The 27,443-nt window shown below is 44.4% G+C and overlaps 1 protein-coding gene across 1 annotated transcript in view; it reads right to left on the bottom strand.

Moving 5' to 3' along the window:
* Positions 1 to 4,988: 4,988 nt before the first annotated feature.
* The window catches only part of LOC147602932 (transmembrane and coiled-coil domain-containing protein STS1-like), a 76,327-nt gene continuing 53,872 nt past the window's right edge, over positions 4,989 to 27,443 (bottom strand). Inside the window, exons 12-17 of the mRNA XM_086797465.1 lie at positions 16,433 to 16,492; positions 16,266 to 16,348; positions 6,361 to 6,437; positions 5,719 to 5,789; positions 5,523 to 5,580; positions 4,989 to 5,429 (exon numbers count right to left, since the gene is read on the bottom strand). Coding sequence (XP_086653591.1) covers positions 5,292 to 5,429; positions 5,523 to 5,580; positions 5,719 to 5,789; positions 6,361 to 6,437; positions 16,266 to 16,348; positions 16,433 to 16,492 — 487 coding nt within the window. The 3' untranslated portion in view covers positions 4,989 to 5,291. The remainder of the gene's footprint in view (positions 5,430 to 5,522; positions 5,581 to 5,718; positions 5,790 to 6,360; positions 6,438 to 16,265; positions 16,349 to 16,432; positions 16,493 to 27,443) is intronic.

A 27,443-nucleotide genomic window follows, 5' to 3' on the forward strand; every position in this document is an offset into this window, starting at 1 on the left:
TCATAAAGGAGACACCTAGAATTCTCATCATTACCCCAATTATTAATTCAAAAAAATGAGATATTTTATCTCTCCTCTCTTCTCTTTCAAACTAGATCAGAAAAGTGAACCTTACTGGTCCAAAACTTATTCAGATTGGATCAAACTGAAGCTAGAAGCCTCTAGATCCCAGTTGGACTTGGTTGGTGACCTCCCTCTCCTATAAATAGAATCCCATTCCTTTGTATTTTAATCTTAGTGTATTTACATACTAGTGTAATTTTTATTTTAGTGTAAATCCATTATCTCTCTACCTTGCCTCTCCATTGTAAAGCTTTGGAGCTTCTCTAATCCTCTTCTTCTCTCTGAGATTACCCTCTTCTTCATGGTGGCCAAGCTTCTTCCTTTTAAGGGCTACACATCTCCCTAAAGAATCAAGCCAAAAACCAAGAGTAAGCCTAAAAAACAATGATGTTTTACTCTCTTCTTGGATGGTAATCTTCTTTCCAACCTCTCTACATGCTTGGAAAGCATTCTAATCCATAGTTTCTTCTTAAAACCATGCCCTTATTGATTTATGTTGTTTACATGAATTAATGTTAATCTCTTATTCTTAAATGCATTGTTTTTTATTTATAACCTCTACTCACTTTTATGGTTGAATCCTTTTTGGAAGGATAAGCTTTAATTCTAATCTTGTTTTCTTACCCAAATCTCTAGGCCTAACAAGCTAGAGATGGAGATTAAATATTTTTTTTATTTTTAATCTACTTAAAAATGAGATTAATTCATTTAAGCTTGTTTTTATGTTTAAAAAATCCATATTTATTCATTTTAAGATGAAAGAGAGCTTATGCTAACATTCTTATGATAATTTTCATAAAAAAGTTATATTTTGGTATTTTTTTTAAATAAATAAGATTCTTAGATGCTATTATGATTACATTTATGCTTAGGTTTATGCATAAAGAATTTTTAAATTAAAAGAGGAAGTCCGACCATATTTTTATGTAATTATGTTTATGCATAAATTTAATAATGCAAAAAAAATTTATGATATTCTATGCATAAACATTTTAAATATTAAAAGAGAGACTTTTGTTACATTTTTGAATATACATTTATAGTATATATGCATAAATATCTAAATGTTAAAAAGATAAATTTTTTCTATATTTAAAATATATATTCATGGTATGTATATACATGAATATTTTTATTTATCAAAAGAGAAATTTTTATCGTATCTTTAAATAAGAATATGCATAACTAGTTTTGGTATCAAAAAGATGATATTTCATCATATTTTTATTTAGATAATTATGGCATGTTGATACCTAGGTTCAAATGAAGAAGAGAATATTTAAGAATATTTCTATGTGAATATTTTAATAAAATGATGTATGCATATTTACTAAAGGATCATTTACAAAAATAAATATCCTTGTTAAATTCCATTATTCTCACGAGTAGAATTATTTATAGTTCTTTCATATCCGAGGTAGAATTGTATTTTTGGATGTTATCCTTACGATGAGAAATCATAGTTATTTTATGAGATAAATGGAGAAATATTCTTAGGAAATAAATCTAACAATACATTCAAGTAATTCAGTGCTAGACCATGACCACGTAAGAAAGGTGGGTCAGTAAGATGCATGCCCATCTCGTGAATCGAAAATTAAGCCAAGACTTGTGACCATTCCCATTTCTTCAGGTACAAAGAAGGGATAATTGTCTTATTTAGAGAATTTCTCCTAAAAACTTGAAATCGTCTAGAAATAAGTTAGAAATTCCTTTTAAATTGTAATTGATGGATGGATCACCCGAGATACGAGATACGAGATTCATGATTTTCGTTAAGGAATTCTGGATATTAAATGAGAGGTTTTGTCGAACCAGTGCTAGAGATGTTTTCTCGTGAAATGGGTTTCGTGAGAAAAGTAAACTCAATGGAAAAATCCGACTTGCATAGAAACTCTATTTTTGTAAAGGACTGTTTTATGCTAGAATACTGGAGGAAGCATTTGGCTTATTGTTTAATCTAAGGAGAGTTTACGTTACAAGAGCTGGCAGGGAGTCATTGAACGACAAAGCCTGCCAAGGTCTTGACCAACCTCGATACAGTTAAAAATGAGGCGCTTTCGGTATACAATGGGCGAGGGCCGACGAAGCGATCCCTGAGTGAAGTCCTAGGACACCTAAGGAGGATCCTAGAGGATTCTGACCAGGCAATGCACGGGCTCGCGGTTGCTAGGACACCCATACGTATGTCGAGGGAGATATTCATGGATTAGCGAGAAATTTATTTAAGTAAACTGGAAACTATGAAATTGGATCTCGTTGGTTGACTAGCTGGTCTTCAACGGAGAGTCCGGATGACACTTGTAAAACTAGAATATTGAGGATTATCATGGAAACACTGTGGTTTTATTACAGTTCTGTCTTGAAAATAGTTGAATTTGAGAAAAGGTAATTTCATATTGGGTGCGTAAGTGATGTGTCTATTTTATATTTTTGCATGACTACTGGTTAAGGAGCCTCAGAACTCTTTTCCCTTGTACCCGAGACACAACCAAATTTTTATAAAGAGGGATCCCACCAATACAGTGGTTGGGCGGTTTTTTAACCCATGGGCTAGGGTTAGGCTAGATTAATGGATTCCTACAATAAATTTCAATTATATTTTTGTTACGATAGTTGAAGTAGATCACAGGGTAATTCTTGTTCTATGGGAAAGAATCAACGGCTGTGCTTCACTTCAAGGGAAAAAAGCAATGATCTCTATGAAGCAAGTGCAAGTCCCTCCTTGATTCGGCCATGTGACCCACGGGTTCAGTCGGATTTACAAAGGACAGTTAAGGCTCTTGACCCCATTACATAAATTCTTGTTAGAGTATTTTCCTGGAGGAATCGCGCGTGCTTTCTGGGCAAGGAAAGTTTTTTCGGTCCCGGTTTCGAAAGAACCACCGGACTAGTCCCTTGTTCGGAAATTCGTGGACGATACCCCAAGTGGGAAGCTCTACCCTCCTGAAGAGGTTGCTACTTCCCCTGCTAGCACTCCGGAGTTCAATGCGCAGAGAGAGCAGGGGTCTCACAGCTGGTATCAGAGCTTTGTTAAAAGCTTAAGAATCAAAGATAAATTTCATCAAAAATTTATAAAAAAACTTAGAAAGGTGCATTCATATATTTATGTTTATGCTTATGTTTATGCTTAGGTTTATGTATAAAGAATTTTTAGATTAAAAGAGAAAGTCCCACCATATTTCTATGAAATTATGTTTATACATAAATTTAGTAATACAAAAAGAGAAATTTTTACGATATTTTATACATAGACATTTCAAATATTAAAAGAAGAATTTTTGTTATATTTTTTAATACACATTTATAGTATGTATGCATAAATATCTAAATATTTAAAAAAAATTGCTATATGTAAAATGTATATTTATGGTATGTATAAACATGAATATTTTTATTTATCAAAAGAGAAATTTTCATCGTATCTTTAAATAAAAATATATATAATTAATTTTGATATCAAAAAGAGAATATTTCTATGTAGATAATTATGGCATGTTGATGCCTAGGTTCAAATGAAAAAGAGAGTATTTAAGAATATTTCTATGTGAATGTTTTAATAAAATAATGTATGCATATTTACTAAAGGATCATTTAGAAAAAGAAATATCCTTGTTAAATTCCATTATTCACGAGTAGAATTATTTATAGTTCTTTTATATTCAAGGTAGAATGAATTTTCATATTTTTGGATGTTATCCTTACAATTAAAAATCACAGTTATTTTATGAGATAAATGGAGAAATATTCTTAGAAAATAAATCTAAATTCAAGTAATTCAATGTTAGATCATGACCACGTAAGAAACGTGGATCAATAAGATGCTTGCACATCTCTTAAATTGTAAATTAAGCCAAGACTTGTGACCATTCCCATTTCTTCAATACAAAGAAGAGATAACTGTCTAATTTAGAGAATTTTTCCTAAAAACCTGAAATCGTCTAGAAATTCGTTTTAAATTGTTATTGATGGGAATGGATCACCCGAGATACGAGATACGAGATTCATGATTTTCATTAAGGAAGTCTGGATATTAAATGAGAGGTTTTGTGAAACCAGTACTAGAGATATTTTCTCGTGAAATGGTTTTCGTGAGATGAAAATAATTCAATGAAAAAATCCTACTTACGCAGAAGCTCTGTTTTTATAAAGAACTATCTTACGCCAGAATGCTGGAGGAAGCATTTGGCTTATTGTTTAATCTAAGAAGAGTTTACGTTGCAAAACAACAGCTAGCGAAGAGTCATCGAGGGACCTCTCTCGCGACAAAGCCTGCCAAGGTCTTGACCAGCCTCAGTACGGTTACAAATGGTGCGCTTCCGGTACGATGGACGAGGACCGACGAAGCGGTCCCTGAGTGAAGTGCTAGGACACCTAAGGAGGATCCTAGAGGATTCTGACCAAGCGATGCACGGGCTCGTGTCTTAACTTCTATTCACATTCCAATCCATCCACACTATTATCCAACTTACTATATATTCCACCCTAGCTTCTATTAGATTACAATCTCTTATAAAACACCCTCGTATCAACAATTGAAGCTCCTTTCATTGGAGCAGACGAAGGTGGACATTACAACTATCAATTCTATTACAACAACAATAGTTTCTCTATCCTTGTTTTTGTGCAATTTGAATTTAGGTTTTGTGGTGTGAAAGATACAACACACAATGTTGGATGTGTTGTAAGAGGTTTTAATATCATGCAAAAATCAAGCATGCATAGAATATTTGTCATAATTACTACAAGATTAGTCTTAAATTAGAATCTTGATCGATTACTAAGCATGCAACCTTCAACAAAAAATCATATATGATTGATAACTATAGGATCAATCCCAAATAATTATCTTTGATCAATTGCACTTTAAAGCCCATAGAATGAAATGAAGATGCTCTACAAGAGGCACAGGCTATTTACCTTGCTGTGATACAAATGAAAAATAAATAAATGAAAAGCACACAACTCGAATTTCCCCTGTAGGTTCTAATGATTGGTGGTGCCAGAACCCTCAATTTCTTAGATTACAACGAAATTGCCCTGAAATGTTCTATGTAATTTGGCTTTTGATGTTCTATGTAATCTGGCTTTTCCAACTGCAGTAAAATGTTTTTTGTTGACTTACTTTTTCTGCAAAATATGAGCCTTGTTTTAAGTATGCCTATGCCGAAGAGACATCATCCCATATGGTTGACTCTTTTTTAAAGGCCCTTTACAGAATCACTCTCTCAACAATCTGGGGTGCCACTACGCCCTATTTTGGATGGATGCATAGGAAAGTAGCTATCAATGTTCAAGGCTTCTAAAATATCCCCAACATCTGACAAGTAGGATGAGTGACCGTTTATTTTGTCAGTTACATCAACCTGTTGAACCACAAAACAGCCACTTAATCAATCTGTAAGCCATTTAATCTGTAAGCTAATTACATGGATTTACATGTCCCAAGGGTGACTTACATTCTCAATGCCAGGGATATCCACAGCTTGTAATCCAGCCAATCCCTGAGACATCAAGCTACAATAGAAACACCAAAAAGGCAACAATTAGAAAATATTAAGCATATATCCACACAGAATTGATGGATGCTTTTTAATTTGTATCATGAATGCTTCAACACCCGTCCCAAAACCACATAAATCAAAGATCAGAAACCTGGCACGATACACCACTGCCAGCAGCCAGTCATTGGTCGAGTAAGCATTGACAAATCGTCCTGCTACAACCTGAGGATAAAACACATAAGATATCTTCTACAGCTATGAAGCACCGTTGCATTCTCCTAATCTAGAGGACACTTCTTGCACATTTCGATTCCCTATTCAAAACTGCTGCATCCAGTGGCATCTTATTGTCATGCCGACATTCCATAAGAGTATCCAATATGGAAAATTTCCAGATTTCTACATGTCTCAAGAAAGAGTGCACACTTACAAGTTCGATTGTTCCCATATACAGCAAGTATGCATAGCTAATAAAATATTTTCCGGACATTTAGCTTGATGTCCCCCCACCCCCCCTTGAAAGAGGCATGCGTGTGTGTGTGTGTGTGTGTGTGTGTGTGTGTGTGTGTGTGTGTGCAGCCGACAGCTAACAACCATGAGAAAGGCAACAGAAGACAGCACTATGGAGGAAGAGCATCCTCATGGGGGCCAACAACAAGAACTAGCAGCACAATCATTGAAATCATTGGAAGGTGAAATCTAGCCTTTAGCATGTCAAAAGACACAAAATATCTGTAAAATTTAATTGACTTTATAACCAACAAAATGTTTAACATGCAAGTACATGCTTTACCTTCCGAACGGTTTCCCATATTTGGGCTTCTGTTGAAAGTGGGGCACCAAGTAGCACAACTCGTTCTACGATCCTACCTGGTGGTGAGAAAAATATTTTGCGTGAAAAAATATTTGAGCAGTAGCCAAAGGAAAAGGATCATTACATTAAAATATCAGTGCTGTAAATGAAAGCCCACTATGTAGTCACAGTAAAGCACAAATTCATGGCTTGATCGAAACCCCTTTGTTGTTGACCGGTTCCCTGTTGAAGGTTGCAAGCTGTGTTGCACTGTTGACACGTATGTTGTGTGTGCATGCTGAGCAGCCAGGTTACAGCGGCACACAGTCCTGTACTGGGCAGCAACAATGCTACGCACTGCTGGCCGTACAGGCTGTGGTGATCATAGTACCACAAACATTTCTTAAGAAAAAGTTTCCTAATAAAAACCGTTTTTTAAAACCGTAACACAAACTTTTTATTGAACTTTTGTGTTACGGTTTTTCTTTTTTCTTTTTTAATGCGAGGGATATTTTTATTTATTTTTTAGTGAAAAAATGGACAGACCACATGCCATTTAATGAAGTTCAATAAAAAAAGTTTTTTTTTGTGTTACATTTTTTTTAAAACGTTTTTTTATTGAACTCCATAAAAAACGTTTTTTATTGAACTTTTGATAAATTTAACAGGCAAAACTTGAGAATGAGGTCTCCTTTCTTTTTTTACTCTAAATGTGTGCTCGTTTATGCTAATTTAATTAAGTCTTGCTAAGTTTGTAATTATTCGTTTTCATTCAATAATTTAACCGACCTAGTCTACATGCCGTTTCTGTTTCCTATACATCTACCGGTTCAAGTTTCAAGGGGTTGCATGTCTCGTCCCTGTTTCCCTTTTCTGGTGACTATGGTGGTGATGCTCTTCAAGTGATGTTGGCTGTGTGTGGGCTGTCCACAGCAGGTCAGCAGACTAGGTGTCACCAGGGCGGCACAAAGGCAAGGGCAGGGAGGCTGAGGTGCGCAGCTGTTCGGCAAGCGCACCTGTACAGGTAGCCATACAGTCGGGCTCCATACAAATGCAAGCCCTCGCTAATTTGGGCAACCTTTCTCAAGTTGTTGCAATAGTCTTTTACATATGGATGAGGTCCACGAGGGCCCATCCAATGAAAGAGGTCTCTTAAAGAGGAGGGTATCAAACATTTACAGGAGTAGCTGCTCCTTTCCAAAAACATGTTAGGGATGGGCCTAGTACCTAATTAATTAAAGGCACCCTCCATCTTTAAAACTGTGGGATTGGGGGTCTTCTACTCATCTTACGTTCTCCGGACATGACGAATTCTTGGAGACGGTCTATTGCGAGGCTTCACAATATGGTTTCCAACTCTCATGCATGGAGTATCAGTAAGTGGGTGGTTTGCGTGTTTTCTTGTCTTTTCTCGCACGAAAAAGCCTGTTAAGTTGAGAGGAAGGAAGGAAGGTGGGCATAGCTTATGCACAACTTTGATATGGAGATTCAATATAGGAAGGGTGAATCGGGTTGCAAACGCTTTAAGTCAAATTGGAGACGTGAATCTTTTGAGTTTCACCAAGATTAGTGCTAACTTGTATGATTCCTTGAGAGGGTTGTGTCGGACCGATAGGCATTTCAGTCAGTATTGGCAGCAGGTTCAAGCAAGGAACTCCACGGTTTTAGACCAGGACTCCCGGGTTGTACCACCTAGTCGGGTGGCCGGTAGTCAATACTTGATCCAGAATGGATTATTGTTCCAGGATGACAGAGTCTGTGTACCGGATTGTGCCATGGGTGGTGGGTGGTGGTCAACTGGCTGACAAAGATGACAAGATTTTTACCCACAAGGTCAACCACCTTGTGACATAGTGAGTGACAGGGACTCGAAGTTTTCTGGACACTTCTGGCAACCAGTTTTCCAAAAATTGGATACTATGTTGAGTATGAGTTCCTCTAATCATCCTCAGTCCGATGGGCAAATAGAGAGGGTGAATCAAGTTCTAGAGGATATGCTTCACGCAGACGTCTCCAGGCGCCTATCTGATTGGGAGAGATACATCCCAATGATCGAGTTTGCCTACAATAGTGCCAAGCATTCAGCTACTGATTACAGCCCGTTTATGCTGATGTATGGTTATCAACCTAGATCTCTAGTAGCTGTATCAAGACTTGAGGGTATAAGATTGATGCGACTAGATATTACTTAGTAGATATGCAAGAGATGCTAGTCAGTGCACCAGAATCTATCAGGAGTGCTCACGATAGAGCACGGATTTATGCTGATAGGAAGCGAGCACCTATATCTATTTCTACTCAGAGGAGGTGGGCTGCATTTTTCCTCTACAGGCTGCGTTTTCTTCTGGAGAGCTGCCTCCTTCCTCGCACCAACCAAACCAGAACGTCCCCTGACCAACCAGAACGTCAAGTTCTAGTTGCCACTCCCACCCATCCTTCATCACGCATCAGGAGGGACTCCTATCTTCACCCCTCTACTTTTCCCTCAGCGTATGCTTTGGCTAGTAATGGTTGGTTTTTGGCTATGTTCTCATCTACAGGCATATTTTTGCTGAATTAACAGCCTCTTCTACCATTCTTTTTCCCAGCCTTTCCCTCCCTCTTGCTTCTAAACCCCCTTTCTCTTTCCTACCTTCTCAGATCTACAAGCTGTGTTTTCTTATGCTTTAGAGGAGGAGTTTTCACGCAGAGGATGGCTTCAAATACTTTCACCATTCCCCAGTTGGAGAAAGACTCCATATTTAATGGCTCCAATTATCCCCAGTGGAAGGATGCCATCTTCAACCTTCTAGTGGGTCTTGATCTTTGGCGGTTCATCGATGCTTCTACTCCAAAGCCCGACCCCGCAACTAACTCGCCACAGACTGTGAATTCCTGGACCAGCATGGATCTTCGCGCTCACACAGTCATCTCCTACAACTTGAACCAGCCATATCTCTCAAAATTTTCCGGTATGGATAAAGCTGCCCAAACCTCTTAAGGATATATGGGGTGCACTTGCAGCCCGTTTTCAGAGGAACACTTGCAGCCGCAAGCTTCATTTAACAACTCAACTCAATGAATTGAAGATTACCGAGACGGACGATGTCATGGCCAAAGTGCAAGAACTGAAGAAGATCCGTCAACAACAACAAGCCATCTTGGGAGTCCAAATTCCCGATGATGTCTTTGTCTTTGAGTTACTGAGCAAACTTCATCTTATCAATCCTTTAAGGATACAATTGCCTTTCGCCCTGTTCTTCCCCTAGTGGATGCGGTGATTGGCATGCTTCAGGACAGGCTAGATCTCATGAAGATCTCTGACTCTTCTCCTACTGAGTCAACTTTTTCAACCATATGGAAGCCCAAGTGGCAACCCAAAGGAGGTAATAAAAACGGCAGCAAATCCAACGAAGAGTCTGCTTCAAGCTCCAAGGATAAAGATAAAGGAAAAGAAAAGAGCAAATCTACAGAGAGGAAATGCCACTACTCAGTCTTTGGCCCAATTGCTTCAAGAAGAAGAGAGACAAGGAGAAAAAGTCAAAATAGAAGGACTCCGACGACAAAGAATCCAAACCCAAAGACAAAGATGTGGCCTTTGTTCTAGTCGAAGAGTGCACCTCATCCACTAAGGCGCGGACTACTACCTCTCTTGAGGATTGGATTGTGGATTCCAAGGCTACTTCTCACATGACTCACAACAAGGATATCTTGGAGGACACTCACTCTGTCTCTATGCAAGTCTGACTTGCGAACAATCAACCTATTGATACACCGATAATGGGTAATATTCCTCTAGTCACTCCATCAGGGAGGCCCAAGTACTTGGAGAATGTTCTTTATGTTCCAAAGTTATCCAAAAACTTACTTTCTGTCTCCAAGATAACCCAGAAAGGCTACGGCTTATACTTCAATGATTAGGTTTTGGAAATCATTCACAAGGATTCTCACTGGATTATCGCTCGGGGCATACAAGAGGGTGGTCCCTACAAGACCACCAGTTTTCAGGAGAAACCCAATCTCGATCACTCTCATCTGTTCCAACTTCTAGCCTCTCATCAAGCTCTTCTCACGTAGGAGGATACTACTCTTTAGCATGCCCGTTATGGGCATCTTCCCTTCTCTTCACTAGAGCTTCTTATCTCCCGCCAAATGGTGGAAGGCTTGCCTTGACTACCTCGGATGTCAAGCATCTGCTCAGCTTGTTTTCAAGGCAAGCAACATCGGGATTCATTTCAACAAGAGGTCTCTTTCACGGCTTCCAGCGCTCTTTAGCTTGTTCATATGGATTTGAGCGGACCTATGACTAAATCACACCGGGAGGAGCCAAATATTTTTTCCTATTGGTGGATGATTTTTCCAGGAAGGTCTGGGTCTTTTTCTTGTCCCAGAAATCTCAAACATTCACAAAGTTCAAAGAATGGGTTGCTATGCATTCATTGACTTTCGTACTTCCCACGGCATACAGAGATAGTTTTCTACTCCCCACACTCAGCAAAACAGGGCAGTAGAACGGAAGAACAGGACAATGGTTGAGATGGCTCAATCTCTTCTTTCTCATTCTCAGCTTCCTCAAGGTTTTGGGCTAAAGCAGTTAACACTGCTGTGTACATAATCAACAATTCCCCCACAAAGGCAGTTGATGGGAAGATTCTAGAGGAGGCATATTCTGGAAGAAAGCCATCAGTTTTTCATTTCCATGTCTTTGGATGTGATGCTCATGTTCATGTTCCCAATTCTCATCGGATGAAATTTGACCCCAAATTTACCAAAATGATCTTCGTCAACTATAGCGAACACTCCAAAACCAAAAGGCTTTTGGATCCCAATAAAGAGAAAGTTATATTATCTCGGCACGTGCGCTTAGATGAAACCCCGAAGACTTGCAGATCCTCGGAATCACCAGCAGTTTCATTAACACCTTCCTTGGTTCCACCCATCACCATTGGTTCTTACCTCTACTCCGCCGAGTACCTCTCCCCCTCCGCAGTGGCTTCACTCTACATTGCAGGATTCTCAAGTCCCTTCTCCAACCATTTATCAGTCTAGGATTGCTCCATCTAGATTGAGGAGATCTACCAGATTACAACCTCAGAGTGCTGATATGCTTACAGTTAATTTTGCATTGATGACTTCCTTGATGCATCATGCGGAGCCTTCTACACCACAGGAGGCCTTACAAATTCCTGAGTGGCAGCTTGCGATGGAGGCAGAAATGGATGCCATTAACAGAAATCACATATGGGACCTTGTTCCCCGCCCTTCTCATAGGAAGGTTATTGGTGTCCAATGGACTTATAAAGTGAAGTTTCTTGCTGATGGTTCACTTGACAAATATAAAGCCCGCTTGGTGGCTAAGGGCTATGTCCAGAAGGAAGGCGAGGACTTCTTGGAGACTTTTGCTCCCACCGCTAGGTATACCACCATTCACACTGCTCTTGCCATTGCTGCTCACTTCTCTTGGCCCATCTTTCATATGGATGTCAAGTTTGCCTCTCTCTAACGGGGACGTTCAGGAGGAAATATATGTTGAACAACCTCCTAGCCTCATCTGCGATGGTTTCGAGGACCATGTTTATCTTCTGCGGAAAGCTCTTTATAGCCTTAAACAGGCTCCCAGGGCATGGTACCAAAAGATTGATGCTTTCTTTCTCTCTCATTCCTTTGAAAGAACTCTTGCAAACAATATCATTGTGATAGAGGAGGATCACATTGTGATTATCACTTTTTATGTTGTTGATCTTATTCTCAATGGGTCCGACCCCGACCGCACTGCTATGATTATGGATCTTCTCAGTCATACATTTGAGATGACTAATCTTGGTCTACTTCACTTGCCTATTCTTCAACACAAGCAGAGTAACGTACTTACTTTGAAACTATCAAAGAGCTTCTATGGCTTCATGAGCTGCTTAATCATCTTCATGTCCCTCCTCCGATGCCTATCGTTGTCTACTCCGACACTCAAAGTGCCATGACTCTTGCATGGAACCCGATCTTCCACTCGAAGTCCAAGCACATTGTTGTTCATTATCATATGGTTTGTGACTACTTGGCGCTTGGTACCTTAATACTGGAGTATTGTCCTACCAGGGACAATGTGGCGGACATCTTCACCAAGGCACTTTCCAGACCAACTTTGGATCACTTACTGCCACGCGCCGGTATCGATCTTGTTCAGTGGAGCTGAAGAGGAGGTGTTGGAGGGGTCATCTCCACTGTTCTAGGTGCTTCCCCGCTATTTCTACACCTCTGGAGGACCTCCCCTAGCCTAGGAAATTTTCCCATATTTTTTTGGATTTTCTCCACATTTTTGGCACCTTTTTCTGGCATGTTCCATTTTATGCTCCAATCCGCCTGCTTTATGCTAGCCGACTGGGCTCTCTAGGTGCTACATAAACATGGGCTTTGCCCTCAGTTGTATCATCTCATTTTCCGCATATTCTGGGAACTTGGTTGCACCTACGGTGTGCCTCGTGCTTCCTACTCCAGCTTTGTAACCACCTTTTGATGTATATGATCTTCCTTCAGTTCTTGTGCATCCTGTATTTGTGAACTTCAGTTCTCTTTCATTGTTTGGCATTTTATCACAAAAGCTACATGGACAACATGCATGACCTAATGAATGTACAGATGTTATACAGCAAAAGTGAACGAGTGTACAAAAAGGTTACTGGCCCCTAGGTAGTGTAACTGTCATCCATTGAACCAAGTATGTGCTAGAGACCTTCAAATCTAAGGTAGATTCTTGCATTTCAGTTACCCACACAGTCATCTGATTAACTATCAGCCAATGCAAGCATATGTGAAAAGGGAGTTATGAACACGTCTGCTATGTTGGGGTTTTCCCATAGCAAGAGTTTTGCTACATAGGATTTTCTTGTGGCTCAAGCTTTTGTTACTCTGAAATTTTCATGTAGCTTAGTATGTTTCCACGCTGGGATTATTCCATGGATGAGATTGTTTTCACATTGTGGTTGAGTTTGTTTCCACGCTAGGGTTTTCCCATTGATGAACCATGATTATGGGAATTGCCTCTAATGCATTAGGTACATTGAGGTTAGATGGAGCAAGACTTTGGGAGTGCCAGTATCTCAAATTCAAACAACATTTCGACCAACTATAGCAAGGTAGCTATAGAGGTAGATGATTGAATCAAAACTACTATAGAAAGGCAGCTTCAGAGATGCTAATTGTGGCACTTACTATAGCAAGGCAGCTATAGAAGTGATAGGAAGCTATAGAGATGTTGATCAGGTCGTACTATAGCAAGGCAACTATAGAACCGATGGACCTTGGTAGCTACAGAGAAGATGGATGCACAAGTGTACTATAGCAAGGCAGCCCTACAGGCTTTGAAGAGACTTGCCATGAAAGGCAGCCATAGAAGTTAGGCCCTACACTCGCAAGGCAGCCATAGAGTATATGGACTCCTCAACTAAGGAAAGCTGTTTAGAAGCCAGGGAGGATGTCACCAGCCCGCCGACCCCTCGCGTGTAAATTATTTGCTACACTTTTATTATCCTCCATCGAGCACATCACGAAGGATTGTCCGAGGATCTTGGAGGAGCAATCTGAGGAGGAGGTTGCTTGAGAACTTGGAGGAGCAGTCCAACGAGGAGGCTTCTTCGGAACTGGAGGATGTGTGTGAAGGAGATGCATGTGTGCACATCTCAGCTTTTTTCATTTCTCGGGTCGAGCACAGACTGAAGGTGCTTCATTGCATCAGGCCAAAGGCACGAACTGAGGAAGTTTTCAGCCAGATCTCTAAGGGAGAGTCTTCACAGTTGCTGTTTGCACTCACTGAAGAACCTTTGGCTTCAGTAGTGGCAGGCGTTTCAGTTTTTGGGGTTGTTCACGAGGACTCTTCTCACATATCGTTTGCATTGGGTGGAGTGTCTTCAATGTCTGATGTCATGGAGGCACCAACAGGAGTACATGTCATCAGATTTGTCTTCCTCCTAGGAGGACAGGCCAGTCGATGTATCTTCACATTAGACAAATTTCTTGGAGATTGTACCAACAACCACCAGAGTTTTGACTTCAACGTATCAGCAGATGTATTACTTGGAGTATGTTCCACAAGACATGGGTGGTCTAGACATACAAGCGCCAAGCAGTACTGATGGATACAAATTTGGTGCAACGTTTCTAAGGAGTATTGTTATTGCTTCTGCTTTCTTCCTTCAGGGCGCACTGGAGCTGGTGCAAGTAGTTCTTGTGCTTTATCTAAGCTGATACATTAGTGGATGGAGTTTGGATAGAGGAGTTTTGCTCGGCCATTCTCTGGAGTGTTCTTCTCGTGGGCTACCGGAGGATATTCAATGATATGCAGTGTTTTTTCATGGACAGCTGGACATACAGAGAGTGCTCGATTCAATGGAAGTTGGTCATCCGCAGGTTTCTTTGCAAGTCTTTGTGCTAATACAGCGAGGACGGAATGTGAGCCTTCGCAGTGGACGCAAAGTGGTCTCGTAGTGTTTGGGATCTTAGGTATCTTTTGCTTTTATGGAAGGGCACTTTATATATGGACACCGTGCAACTGAGGACATTTGTAATGCAAGTAGGGGAGAATGTGACACACCTATGAGTATGCAGGACAGAGCTAGACATTAGCTAAGTGACACGTGGCAATGATGATGTGGCGGTGGTGACATGGCACAAAGGACATGGCATTGAGGACATGGAAATCGGGTACAGGTGGTCGCCAGAAATACTACTGGCCAACCAGAAGCTTTGATGCATATACATACGCAGGTAGCCAAATCATCATATTCATCTACTTTCCTCAGTGTTAAGACTTCACAGATTGTTTCTCTGTAGGCGAAGTGCTAGCCATGAGTGTACAGTAGGTAAAAGGGCTCTGATTTGACGGCTACATTCTCAGCCATATCTTGTACTTGAATTTCAAATTTATTACTTTTTTCTTGTACATAATACAGTGCAGTAGTTTAGGACTCTTGTGTGTGTTGTATGTGCGATTCCACCACACTCTTCTTTCTATCTCTAGAAAACCCTAGCACATAGGCAGCTATCTAGATCTTATTTCATACTCCCATCTCCTCTTCACCTTCGCTTTCTCAACCTCATTGTTGCTAGTGATGATGAGATCATTTACATACATTATAAAATTGAAATGCCATAATTACGAGTGAGTTTAACAATGAGTGATCTGCCCCATTAGTTTGAAATCCAGTGCATGTCAGATGAGTTAACCTCTCAAACTTCAATCCATAGAGGCTGCCCAATCACCATGAGAAGCTCATGATACTCCTTGGGCACACCAAAAAGATCATGGCTGCCTGCAGCTCAAAATCGAGTAAGAATTCATGCCAACATCGAGCGAAGAACGTGTGGGCAGCGATGGGGTTTTTCTGTAGGCCTCTCTCAGCTGGGGTGGCTGCATCAAACTGAACCCAGGAGTAAGTGTTCGCGCTAGGAACTGGATGTCATTGATGTGTCTGTGCTCGCAAAGTGGCTTGCAGGAGGTCCCAATCTATTCCCGAGCGGGTCTGTTGCTGACAAATTTGCAAACCAAAGTATCCACTTCCGAAAAAGGAGAGTTGAGGGTGGCTTTGGTCACGGAAAGTTGAGCAGCTGCCATGGAGTCGTCCTAAACAGCTGGGACCAAATTACTCACAATCTCCACATTAAGTAAAGCACTGACCCAGAAAGAAGAAGAGAATGAATGAGAAATGAAAAGTGGGTCGGACGAAAACAGGTAAGGTGTACCCAGATTTTGAGGCAATGCCAGGGTGAAAGAGACGGAGGGTGCCCACATGGGTGCAGGTTTCGAGGGGGCAGCTCATTGCTTGATTGCTTTTGTATCTATCATCAAACTTATTACAATGACAACTATCAATCCCATTCGCACGCTCTAAAAAGAGATTGTGAGAATGATTATTGGATCTAGTGTGCACACATACCATTTTCTCCTTTTTTTGCTAGCTCCTCTAGACATTTGAAAATAACACGCGCTCCCAAAGAAAATCCAATCAGAGTTACTGGTCTGCCACATGCATATATATTACATGCTGCTAACATCACAAGTCCAATACATTTAGTATTTGCTTAGCGTAAACAAACAAATTACCGATTTCCCTGCAGTCCTTTGAGAAGTACATTAGCAAGAAGCTTGCCAGCCTTGTCTGATCTAAGAAATTCCATGAAAAAAAATATTCCATGGTAAAGATCTCAAGCAAAATTTTATTTCGTGGTCTTTTGAAGATATAAATCTCACTCTCTCTCTCTCTCTCTCTCTCTCTCTCTCTCTCTCTCTCTCTCTCTCTCATCTTTGTTTTCTTTTGTACCATGATAAGATTACATGGACACTATTGTATCACTTTTGGTCTTTTGAAGACGTTTAATATATCTTTCTTTCTTACTTTCATCTCTGTTCGCGTTGTGCACTGGTGGCCGCCCCGTTGCATACTCTGCTCGCACCCATCCGCACCGTTCGCGCACATCTGCCGCCCCACCTGTTCGCATTGTTGCGCCTGTTCAGTGCGCTGCTGTGTGCCTGTTTGCGCTGCTGCACCTGCTCGGTGCGCTGTTGTGCGCACCAGCGCTGCCTGCTGCGCCTGTTCTTCACGCCATCCACCCTTTCTGCGCTGTTGTACGCACCCCCTCTGCTCAGGCCCCCAAGGCAGCAACCAGAGGGAAATAACCAGGATGAACCTACAGGACCTGGAGGCATACATCAAGACTCTGGAGGACAACACCAAGAAGACGTTGGGCGAGCAGAAAAGGTGCTGGACAGGATCTTGAACCAACATGAAAAACAGTTGGAAGGCCTCTGCAAGGAGATACAGAGCAAGAATAACAAGATTGGAGAATTGACAGCAAAGGTGAACCACCAGGAGGAGATTCGGACGTCAAAAGAGACCCAGATCCAACAACCGGCAATGTTACAGGCTGCCCCAATGATAGGGGAACTCGGGCAGAAAAGGAAGCCAAAAAGGCTACTATCAAGGACCATACAGTGGAGGAAGGGGAACTGAATATTCAGGAGCGTTCAAGGACGGACTTGGAGCAGCTGAAGGTTGGAAGTGATAAGTTGTGGGAAGAACTCCAGACCACCAAGAAAGATTGAGTGGAGGTGGTGAAGAAGCAAAAACCCCCACAGAGCCTCATACATGAGCCTCTCGAGGAGGAGAAACGCAGGAAGGGTGGGGCCCTCCATGTGCAAGTGCGGGGGCTACAGGTGGGGGCTTCTCCCAATGCAGATGCCATGACGCTTTGCTAGATGATAGGAGTGGACAGGATTGCCCCCCCTTTGCAGATACATGGAGGGCAAGCAAGGATATGACACGAGAGTGGCCCCTTGTCATCAGATTCCATGATGCCACCAACAAACAGGCTTTCTTAGACAAATAGGCTGCCCTCAAGGGCACACAAGTGTACATGGGGGATGATCTCACCCCAGCACAGGTGGCACACCGGCATGAGGCGATGGTGATAGTTCATGAGGACTGTAGAGCGGGCAAGTGGGCTATCTACAAAGATGGTAGGGTCATTATCACTGAGCAGGCAAGTGGGCTATCTACAAAGATAGGCACCTAGGGATCTATGAGACCAAACACCTAAAGTTAGCCGTATGGAACTGCCATGCCATCCTGTGGTCAAATCCAAGAGGTTTGAGCGAGATTCTCGCAGACAAGCATGTCATTTTCTATACAAAGACTCACCAAAGCCCTGCGAGGGGTTTACCATACATAGCCAGGTATGAGTGGGAATCAAATTCCCGAGGCGAGACCCACACATCACGAGATCCCATCTCCGATAGATTCTCAGCATCGTCCGGAAGAACGAGGATGCACGGTATCGTTGGATGCGGGTACATCTTAGTGGTGATAGAGTCATCCACATTGTTGTGTGTTATTTTGCACCAAGCCACTCCCCTATTGCTGCACAACATGGCTAATCACCGTACTTACCATTATATGGGGATGTTATGGAGTTCTCACGGCTGAGGGAAGTCTTCCTACTCAAGAACTTCACCCCCAAGACTGGGAGTCAGCAGGTCCCACTCCTCCATCTGGACAACCCACATACATTTGCACCATTGGCTGCAAGTTTGCAACATGCATGACCTTGCCCATCCATTTCATTGGATAAGTAGAATGATCTGCACATGATAGCGGCCATCGGAAGCATAAACCAAGTGCTGAAATACATCTTTGCAAGAAGTGATATGGCTCGAAGCATCACTATTAAAATACCAAATTACATCCTTACTGTGGGATGCAATCAAAGACATATCTTGTTCTGTAGCACTTGGTGTGTCACTAGTGCATGTGACCAAAAATGTCTACTCCTCATGGACTACATTAGCAGACTGCTCCCCTTTGTCATTAGAAGTGTCAACTACTACATTAGTTGCATCTTTTTTCTTCTCTTTTGCCACCCAATTTTTTCATTCATTTATTGGAACATGCAGCGGAAGTACTCGTAAATTAAGGATCCTGCCACACAAGTCTCACACCGCCTTCTGTATCCTGAGTTTTGCGAGTTTAGCAATCCACTTTTATGACTTCAAACTTTAAAAGATTGAGAGAGAGAGAGAGAGAGAGAGAGAGAGAGAGAAACTGTACACCGTATGGGGTCCCGAATTACCCACTAAAGGGCCCCCTATCCCGTTACCGGAATAGTATTTGCTTTATTACTTTGAAGAGACTGACTTTGGACTGACAATAAGCCAAATGCAAGATCTCGGAGGACCAAGAGTCGGGCTGAACTGTACACAGCTGTAGAAGCACCAATGATGACCAATCTCGAGCCTATGCACTCTTCCCAATGGAATGAGGCAAGGCTACAAATCTGAGGATGAGGTATGGGCTGATTGGGACTGTTTCTAGGCTGTGAATGAATGCTGAAATGAATATGAATGCTGAGTTTTACCTTCACCAAAGTGAAGTAGCAAAACGATGAAGATATGTATGCTGAAAAACTGCTCCTATGCAGAAAACGCAAGGTTTCCTGATGGGCTGAATGCTATATGCTGATGCGTTTTGTTGATGAAGGCTGAATGCACATGTGTTGATGCTCCTAGCTGCTGAAGGATGAAACATTGGTTGAAAACGCTGAGGACTGATGTGATGAAGGCTTCAATCGCTTATGGTTGATTTATGAGATGCCTAGAATGAGTGCTATGGAATGCTATTTATATGCACAAGTGCTGGTCGGCTAGCATTTAATGCTGGCCAACTGTAGCATAAAGTGCTACACGACTTGCTCATGTCAAATAATGATATTTAAATGCTGTAAAATATTGAAAAATGCCAAATAAATGGTAATAAATATCCTAAGGATACCGGATGTTGTTTCAAGGCTTCTGCAATGATCTATGTGCAATGGATGAATGATATGCAATATGCAGAGTGCTTTCTAATGCATACCCTAAGGTTTCTACTGACTCTATATGCATGAATGAATCTCTTCAAGTGGGTTAAGGGACTTGACTGACCGACTGACTCGCTATGGCTGAGGAATGACCTACGTAGCTCGTGCCTAACATATCCTGGACTAAGGCTTACAATGGGTCATGGCGTACGACAAATATCATCCTAAAGGGTGCTAATATTGTACAATGTTGCACTGATGATGATGAGCCATCTTGTCACCGTGCACTACAATAATGTAGAGTGCATGTGACACTTATGTAGTGGCCACACTTATGACAGTAGTGACATTTGCCTTGCTTTTTGGGCTAGCTGGCATCCCCTTTTTCAAATGAATCACCCCAAGAAGAGGACTGTCCATGACCAACCTTTTTGGACCAGTATCCTCCATGCTTAAAGCTCTTTGCTTTCCCTTTGTCCTTGGCTGAAAATGCCATGTCACACCACAGTTGCTTGATAGATTTGCTCTTGTTTGTTCTTCTTGCAAGAGTAAACCCACCAACTCTTCAAAGGTGACTGGATCACACCAGGCCCCGGGCACCCACTTACCCCAGAGGTCAAAGGCTACAAGTGGGAGTCCACTTGCCACCCTCAAGCAAGGTCATGTGGAGGTACTAGAGGATCTGGAGGGGTTGCTGTGATTTACAGGAAGGAGCTACAGCATGTCGTGCAGGTCATGAGGAGAGATGAGGAGGCCCGTTTCATGTGGATCCGCATACATATTGATCGGCCACGTGATATTTATGTTGCCATATGCTACTTCGCACCCAAAGGCTCCACCTACGCCACCCATGCAGAGGGCGAGTCACCATACCTCACACTTTATGAGGATGTCATGCACTATTCTAGCATTGGAGATGTATTGTTGGCAGGTGACTTCAACACACGTACGAAACAGCATCAGGTGCCCTTTTTTGAGAGTAATGAGCCTATGTACAAAGATCTAGCACCAAAGGAGTTGGGACTTGACTTCCCAAGACATGGAGGATTCGGATTATGGAGATCATCTGCTGGAGCTAGGAGGAGCACACGGATTGGCCATACTCAATGACCTCACTCGATGGCCAAGTTCAGGAGCCTTCACATGCTTTTCACATAAGCACACACACAGCAGGCGGCCAAGAGCGCGCTCCACGACAGATAGACCCGGTGCGAGTACAGTGGACTACTTGCTGGGACCATTATCTCTCATACCTGACATACAGTCTTTTACAATCTCACCTCACCCCATCACTGTAGCTGCCGATCATGCATACCTTTCCTTTAGCATTGCATGCCACTTTGATCCGATGCCACCACCGAGCGGCCCCCAAAGACACCCCCAATACCACTTCACCAGAGAGACGGCATCCGGCTACGCCAACCACTTGTACAGTGCTCTGTAGGACATGGCTGGAGGACTTCACGACACAGTTCGCCTCGACACTCCACACGTCAGCCGCCATGTACTTCCCTCACACTCAACCATTCGTCACACCTCCGAGCAAGAATGTCCCATAGAAAGGCTCGTACGATGATGAATGCCGAGAAACCCATGCCTGCCTCATCCGAGAGGAAGCACAGGGGATCTGTACACATCGCCAGGCACACGTGATCTTTCGCCGCCTCGTGCGGAGGAAGAAGCGAGCCTACCTAGCAAAGTTGGAGCATGAGTTATACCATCTTTTCTTGGGACAGGACAGCGAGGAGGCATGGCGAGTTTCCTAGACACCTATTACATCACCGGAGACATGGCATGCTTATGCTACCTCGCTATGCATATGGACCACCTTCCACCTTTACAGTACAGCCTGGACTCCCCTTTCCTAGATTTGAGCCAGAGTGAGCTCAACAAGATCATCAGGATGGATATCATTCAGCTACACATAGCACACACATGGATCACATCGGCCGAGCCACTAGGGACGAAGATGACTTTCTACCGAGAGCATCTTCTCCACTTATCCCCTGATGGTTTTGTTGTCCGCCTGAGGTACATGGACATTCACCTCTCTCATGGAGTCAGATGTGCTACTCGCGAGATCCGCACATCTTCACATCAGTTAAGGATAGAGACCGATCAATATGGAGCCGTCTCCCTTGCCAAACCTGCACCATAAAAAGCCCAAATGTGTACTCACGAGGATTCAAATGGTCAGTTTATGCAGACCTGTGTGTTGACGTAGGGCTCCTTTTTTTGTGATTTCTTGAGGTTACAAGTAGTAGAGGATTACTTCCCCTAGGAACTTAGATCCAAGAGCATTATTCCCGTTCTTCGTAGACACCGCATGGCTAGGCCGCATAATCCAGATGCACGAGGTCGAGGGCACCCCGGCAATAGCAGTACACTGGCAATCACAGGGCCTTTCTCAGCGGTTTCTCTCAGATTTTTGGAAGAGGCTCTAGGACAATTTTCGGCCTTGAAAGATCACCCTCTTTCTTTGGTTGTTGGCACACAGGAGTTTGGCGGTTGGCATGTGGTTGGCCATTGGCGGTCGACTAGCAGCTTGTCTAAGGTGCGGCCACCCTCAGGAATCTTTGCAACATTGTCTTTGGGATTGCCGAAGGCTCAGCAGGTTTGGTAGCGGATTCTCCGATGGACAGGACCTCAACCCGTATCATTTCATGGGGCACTGTCGCTTGCGCCACTGAGGCTGAGATTGTCATGGCTTACTTATATTCAGTGGTTAGAAAGGTATCAAATTCCATAGCAAAAAATTGAACTATCCCTTTTGCGAGAGTGAGTGTTTGATTAGAAACGAGGCCAAAGGCTCTACGATCACTGTGCTAGGGCGCTTGATGATGGTAAGAAATGAAGAATGTCATACCACTGCCAGACTTTCCATAGGCACCTGCTGTGATGATTTGGAAGCTGAAGGATGTGTTGAAAGAGGCGGGGTCCTGTTGGGCACACTCTTGTCGAGGAACTAGATGCGATCTTTGTACACAAGTTTGCCTATGTTGCTGTATGAGGAGGAATGTGGGGGGCTAGCCCTTTAGGTCTCTCACCTTTGCATTTCGGCAGTACCACTCCAACCCCATTAACTGACCATTTGACTCCGGGCTCGTGCCAAAATTAGGAGATTTGTAGCAGCATTGTAGCCTAGCACATCTGGAGAGCTTGATGCAACGAAGTCATCGAAGGCACCCACACTCCGCGTGCCAAGTCCATCATCAAGAGCATTTGGCTCGACATCATTCATACCCTCCGTGGCCAGTGGGGGAAGTTGCAGGGTGGCTCTGACCGTATGCGGAAGCAGCGGGAAGCCTTTTTGAGGCTTTGGCGGCTTGGCCCTTTTCTCATAGATAGAGGTGGTGAGCCCACTTGGCACTACAGACCACCTCTGTGGTTATTCCCTCCCCCTCCCCCTATATGAGATAGCCTTCTCCTCAGAGAGCGGCTAGCTGGAGGAGAAGTGCATCTTTCACCCCCTCTTGTTCTTTGATCCTTGCCCCATACATGGAGGCGAGTTTGTATCTAGCCCTTCGTGGTTGTATTTAACCCTTCAAGGCTGGTTTTTTGTTAACTAATAGAAAGATCTTTTTCCCAGAAATAAAGAAAGTATGCATTTGCCTTCACTTTCTTTGGAAGGTGATGGTTTGGAGTACTCAGCATCTCCTCCTTTGTCAGCAAGATCACACCAAGTCGTCCACTCCCTCGGGTCCCACTACAGGCACGTGAGGGGCCGGCTCTCCCAAATCCATAAACACCAGAGTCTCTCCACCACCTTGGTCAGAGAGGGGTCAATGTGCCACTCATGTGCCTGAAATCCAATCACCCTCACCCTCTGTAAGGTGCATCCACTGAAGTCATCCAAAGCGGGCTCTAATCTCTCTAATCTGCCATGGGGTCCAATCGAAAAAGTGAGCAAAACACAGCTCTCATCCGCGCCATCTCCTAGTAAACACACCCAGCCACTGCGAGGGGTTAGGTCAAGGACAGGGGTCAGTCACTCCTGAGGAATAGCAGAGTCGATGTTGAAGCTGAATCCGTCTCTGCCGCCCCGGATACCAGCAAGGCCTCTCTCCTGAGCCTCAGGGGGAAGCTGTCTAAATGCAAGCCAATCTCCAAGGCATCTAGCAGGTCCTATGCTCAACGCTCCCGAGGATACATGATGCCGCGCGGGCCCCCATCATGTGGCCACTAGGTAAACGAATCAAGGGATTCCAGATCACGAGCTGCCGAAGACCCTCCTCCGAGGCTACAGAACTGACTGCTCAAGGGCCGGCCTAAGGTGATCCAAATCTCAGAGTAGGCTGGCGGCAAATCTGTCCTCAAAAGTTGGTCTAAATCCGCGGGCCTGCATCTCTATGAAGATCCATCTGGTGCTCTACAGCCAAGGGCCCCCCAAGCTCGGAGTACGGGCTGAAATCTTGGCCAAGAGGAAGTCCTTCCAAGGCTCATCACCTAGGAGAAGTCCTCTAACAATCAACTTTCCCACCAAGGTACGGCTCTAAATGGCGGGGTCGATGATGCCTAGGCCCCCTCTGTGTCGCGGGCTGAATGATCACTCTCCAGGCCACCTTGAATAGGGCAGGCCTCCCATCGCGCTACCGGCCCACAAAAAGTTGCGGATCAACTGTTGGGGGGCACCTGGCAACTCTAGCGAGAGAGCTCTCACTGGGGAGGCGACGATGGTCATCTCTATTGGCTCCGAGAAGCGATGAATCAATCGGCAGACAGAACTCGCCGCTTGCCTCCGCTCTGGATCAGGCATAGCCGGAGGGCGGCGGGAATGCTCAGGAGAGGCGGAGGGAGGGGGGAGCGCAAGATCAAAAGAAGATGACGAGGCAGGCAGGACTGCTCTGCAGGAAGAGTCAGAGGCGAGGGTTGAGGGTGGGGGGGGAGGGAGGCGGAGGGGGATGGGGATGGGGATGGGGATGGGGATGGGGATGGGGAAGCAAGGAAGAGGGAGATGGAAGCAGCTAGGAGTGATCCACCAGAGAGGGAGGGTCTCGCCGAGGGTTCAATGGGACCAGCTAGCCTCACTAAAATCTGAGAACCTGAGGAGGAATCTCAACGAAGCAATGGCCTCCAGACCGAAAGGGCTGGAGGTGGCACCCTCGAAGTGACTTTTTTTTTTTTTTGGGGGGGGGGGTGCAAATCCTCCCGTACTCTACCAACCTCGCACGCACGGCGATGCCACTCGACTCTAGAAGTCGGTTGGCGGCCCTAGCGCAAGCCAACGGTCTACCACTCTCCGCCGGCAACAGTGTCGTGCACAGTCGGGTCCTGGTGCTATGTTGCCTGAGGGCTTGCATCTCTCCCAGCCCTCTGTCATTGTCTCCGGCGAGGCAATACAAATGCAAAGAGATGGAATCCCGATCACCCTTGCGGGGGCCGAAGCAACTGTAGGAGAGGATTCCATCACTCTCCCAATGGCTCCACCATTCACCGAGAGAAGAGGAAGGTATTCCTTCCTGAGGCTCAAAGGAAGCAAACTATCACGGGAAAGCCTGGAACGCTAGCCAGTAGGTCGCATGCGAGTCAAAGCCGTGCTGCCACCTCACAAAGAAGGCTTGGGCCGTACGCAATGTGACAGGGCTCAACTGCATGACTCTATCTGATGCCGTTGGCAAGTCAAACTCAACCTGGCCCCAAAGGATGAATATCGGTGATCTTTACAGGTACTCCAAGGAGGCTAGCTTGTAGAAGATCCCTTGAGTTGTCCATGCAGCTACCAACAATCTTGCACACCAGAGTGGAGGCCTCTAGGGATGCAACTGTCGAAGTGAGGAGCTAGAGGTCCGCTTCTGAGAAGGATATGCAAGGGACAGCAGCCTCGATCAAGGATGACCGAGCCGCTGCCATGGAGTCCTCCTAGGGGGTGAAGACTAAAAGAGGCCGAAGCTTGCCGAAGGGTAAAATGCCCAAGAACTAGAAAAACTGCCAGATGAGAATGGAGGGGATGAGTCGGGAATGGAGAGTCAGAGCCGAAAGGGAGACAAGGGAGAGGGACTGGAGAGGCCACGGGGGAGAGGACGACGGAAGCAAGGGAGGGGGGAGGGTGGAGGGGTAGCACCACACGAGAGGGCGGGCAACACGGCAGGGGTGAAGAAGGGGGGGGGGGGGGGGGGCTACAGCGGCAAGCTGGAGCGAGAGGGCATGGGCGTGAGAGAGGGGGGGCAAGTGGGGGCAGTGCGAGAGAGGGGGGGCAAAGGCGGGAGCAGCGCGAGAGAGGGGGCGCGGACGGGGAGAGGGGGTGCAAGCAGAAGGCTGATCGAAGGAAGCACGGAGAGGAGGAGAGGGGGCGAAGGCGGGGGCAGCGCGAAGGGAGGAGAGGCGAAGGCAGTGCAGTTCGAAGGGGAAGCCAACTGCATACTTATGGTAGTGCTATGTATGAATAGGAGCTTAACCAAGGGCACTTTTTCCCAAGTGGTTTTTCCCCTTGGATATCGAGTGTGAAAGGACACTTTATCATACCCTTTGTACTTGTATATTATATTGGATGTTAAAGTGTGCCAGGGTTGACTTGCACATTCACCCTCCACACATTCTCTATGTTATCTCAGTGTCTCTATCTATATGCATCTCTGCAAGTTCTGTGTACTGCTGTGCAGCAAACCCTTAACCATAATACTTGACTCCTATGTGTGACAGAGTCCAATATTTGATATCAAAGCTGTCTTGTCTCACTTCATTTGTCCACAGCTCTAGGCAACGCTCCTGTTCGCCGTTTCGGGCCAGCTTCCCCCTTCTGTGTCCCCAAGCGGCCTGCCTCGTGTTTGCACCGCCACCCACGGGCGGCTCTAGTGCCCGCAGCTCCACTGCCGCCCAGCCCGGCCGCGGGTGGCTCCTCCAGCTTGTGATAGGCCGCTCAGCCCAGCCGGCTGAGCTGGGGGGGGGGGGGGGGGGGGGGACGTTGGACTGAGCTGCCCACTCCTGAGGGCTGAGCCGCCCGCTCTTGGGGCTTACTTGGCACCTGCCCATTTTCAGCTCGCTGGGAAAGGTTTTTATTTTGCCGGTACCTTCTGCGCACCCGTTCCTGCCTCATTATAATATTTTTGGTTCTACCATTCTCCTTCTCTTAGAAAGCTTACGTATTACAATGCACTCCTGGCTCAGACTTATTAGGGAGGCAGTTCTGATGGAGGTAGGCAAGACAGAAAGGTCAACATTCTGTGCAGGTATTGAGAGGTGGGTAAAGGGGATTGTAGCACATCAGCAGGCACAGAAGGTTAATAAGATTGTGATAGGTGAGCATTCTGTGTGCGTACGTTGAGAGTCAGGCAAAGGGGATTGTGGCACGTCAGCAGGCACAGAAGGTTGATGATGATGGTGACAAGCAAGTGCACTAGATGTCATGATTCCACTTTTTCTTGCAGGCTGACTCCATGGTGCAGACCCTTCCTCTGCCAACTCACAATTGTAACAGAAAGAAAGAAAGAAAGATATATTAACGTCCGCGAAAGGCCAAAGTGGCCTATGAGACCAAAACATAGTACACAGCTGATGGTGTCTCATCAAAAGTAAGACAAAAAGGACTAAAAAAGTCCTAAAACAGTCCTAAACAGCTATGAAAGAAAAATACTCCTACTGAGGTACAACAAAAGTGTATAATATCTACAACTAGTATAAGACTGGTGTAATCTGCTCATCTCAGTCTCTCTCATGGGGTGCTGTAAGATAGAGAGACTAAAGTGGCAGGGCAGTCGTCTCCTGTGGCGGGTGATGATGGCTCTAATCCACCAGTGATGAAGCGGCCGTGGACGAGGTCCTGGTAA

This window comes from Cibotium barometz, chromosome 65 (assembly GCF_041138505.1).
Source record: "Cibotium barometz isolate CiBa-2024 chromosome 65, ASM4113850v1, whole genome shotgun sequence".
NCBI lineage: Eukaryota > Viridiplantae > Streptophyta > Polypodiopsida > Cyatheales > Cibotiaceae > Cibotium > Cibotium barometz.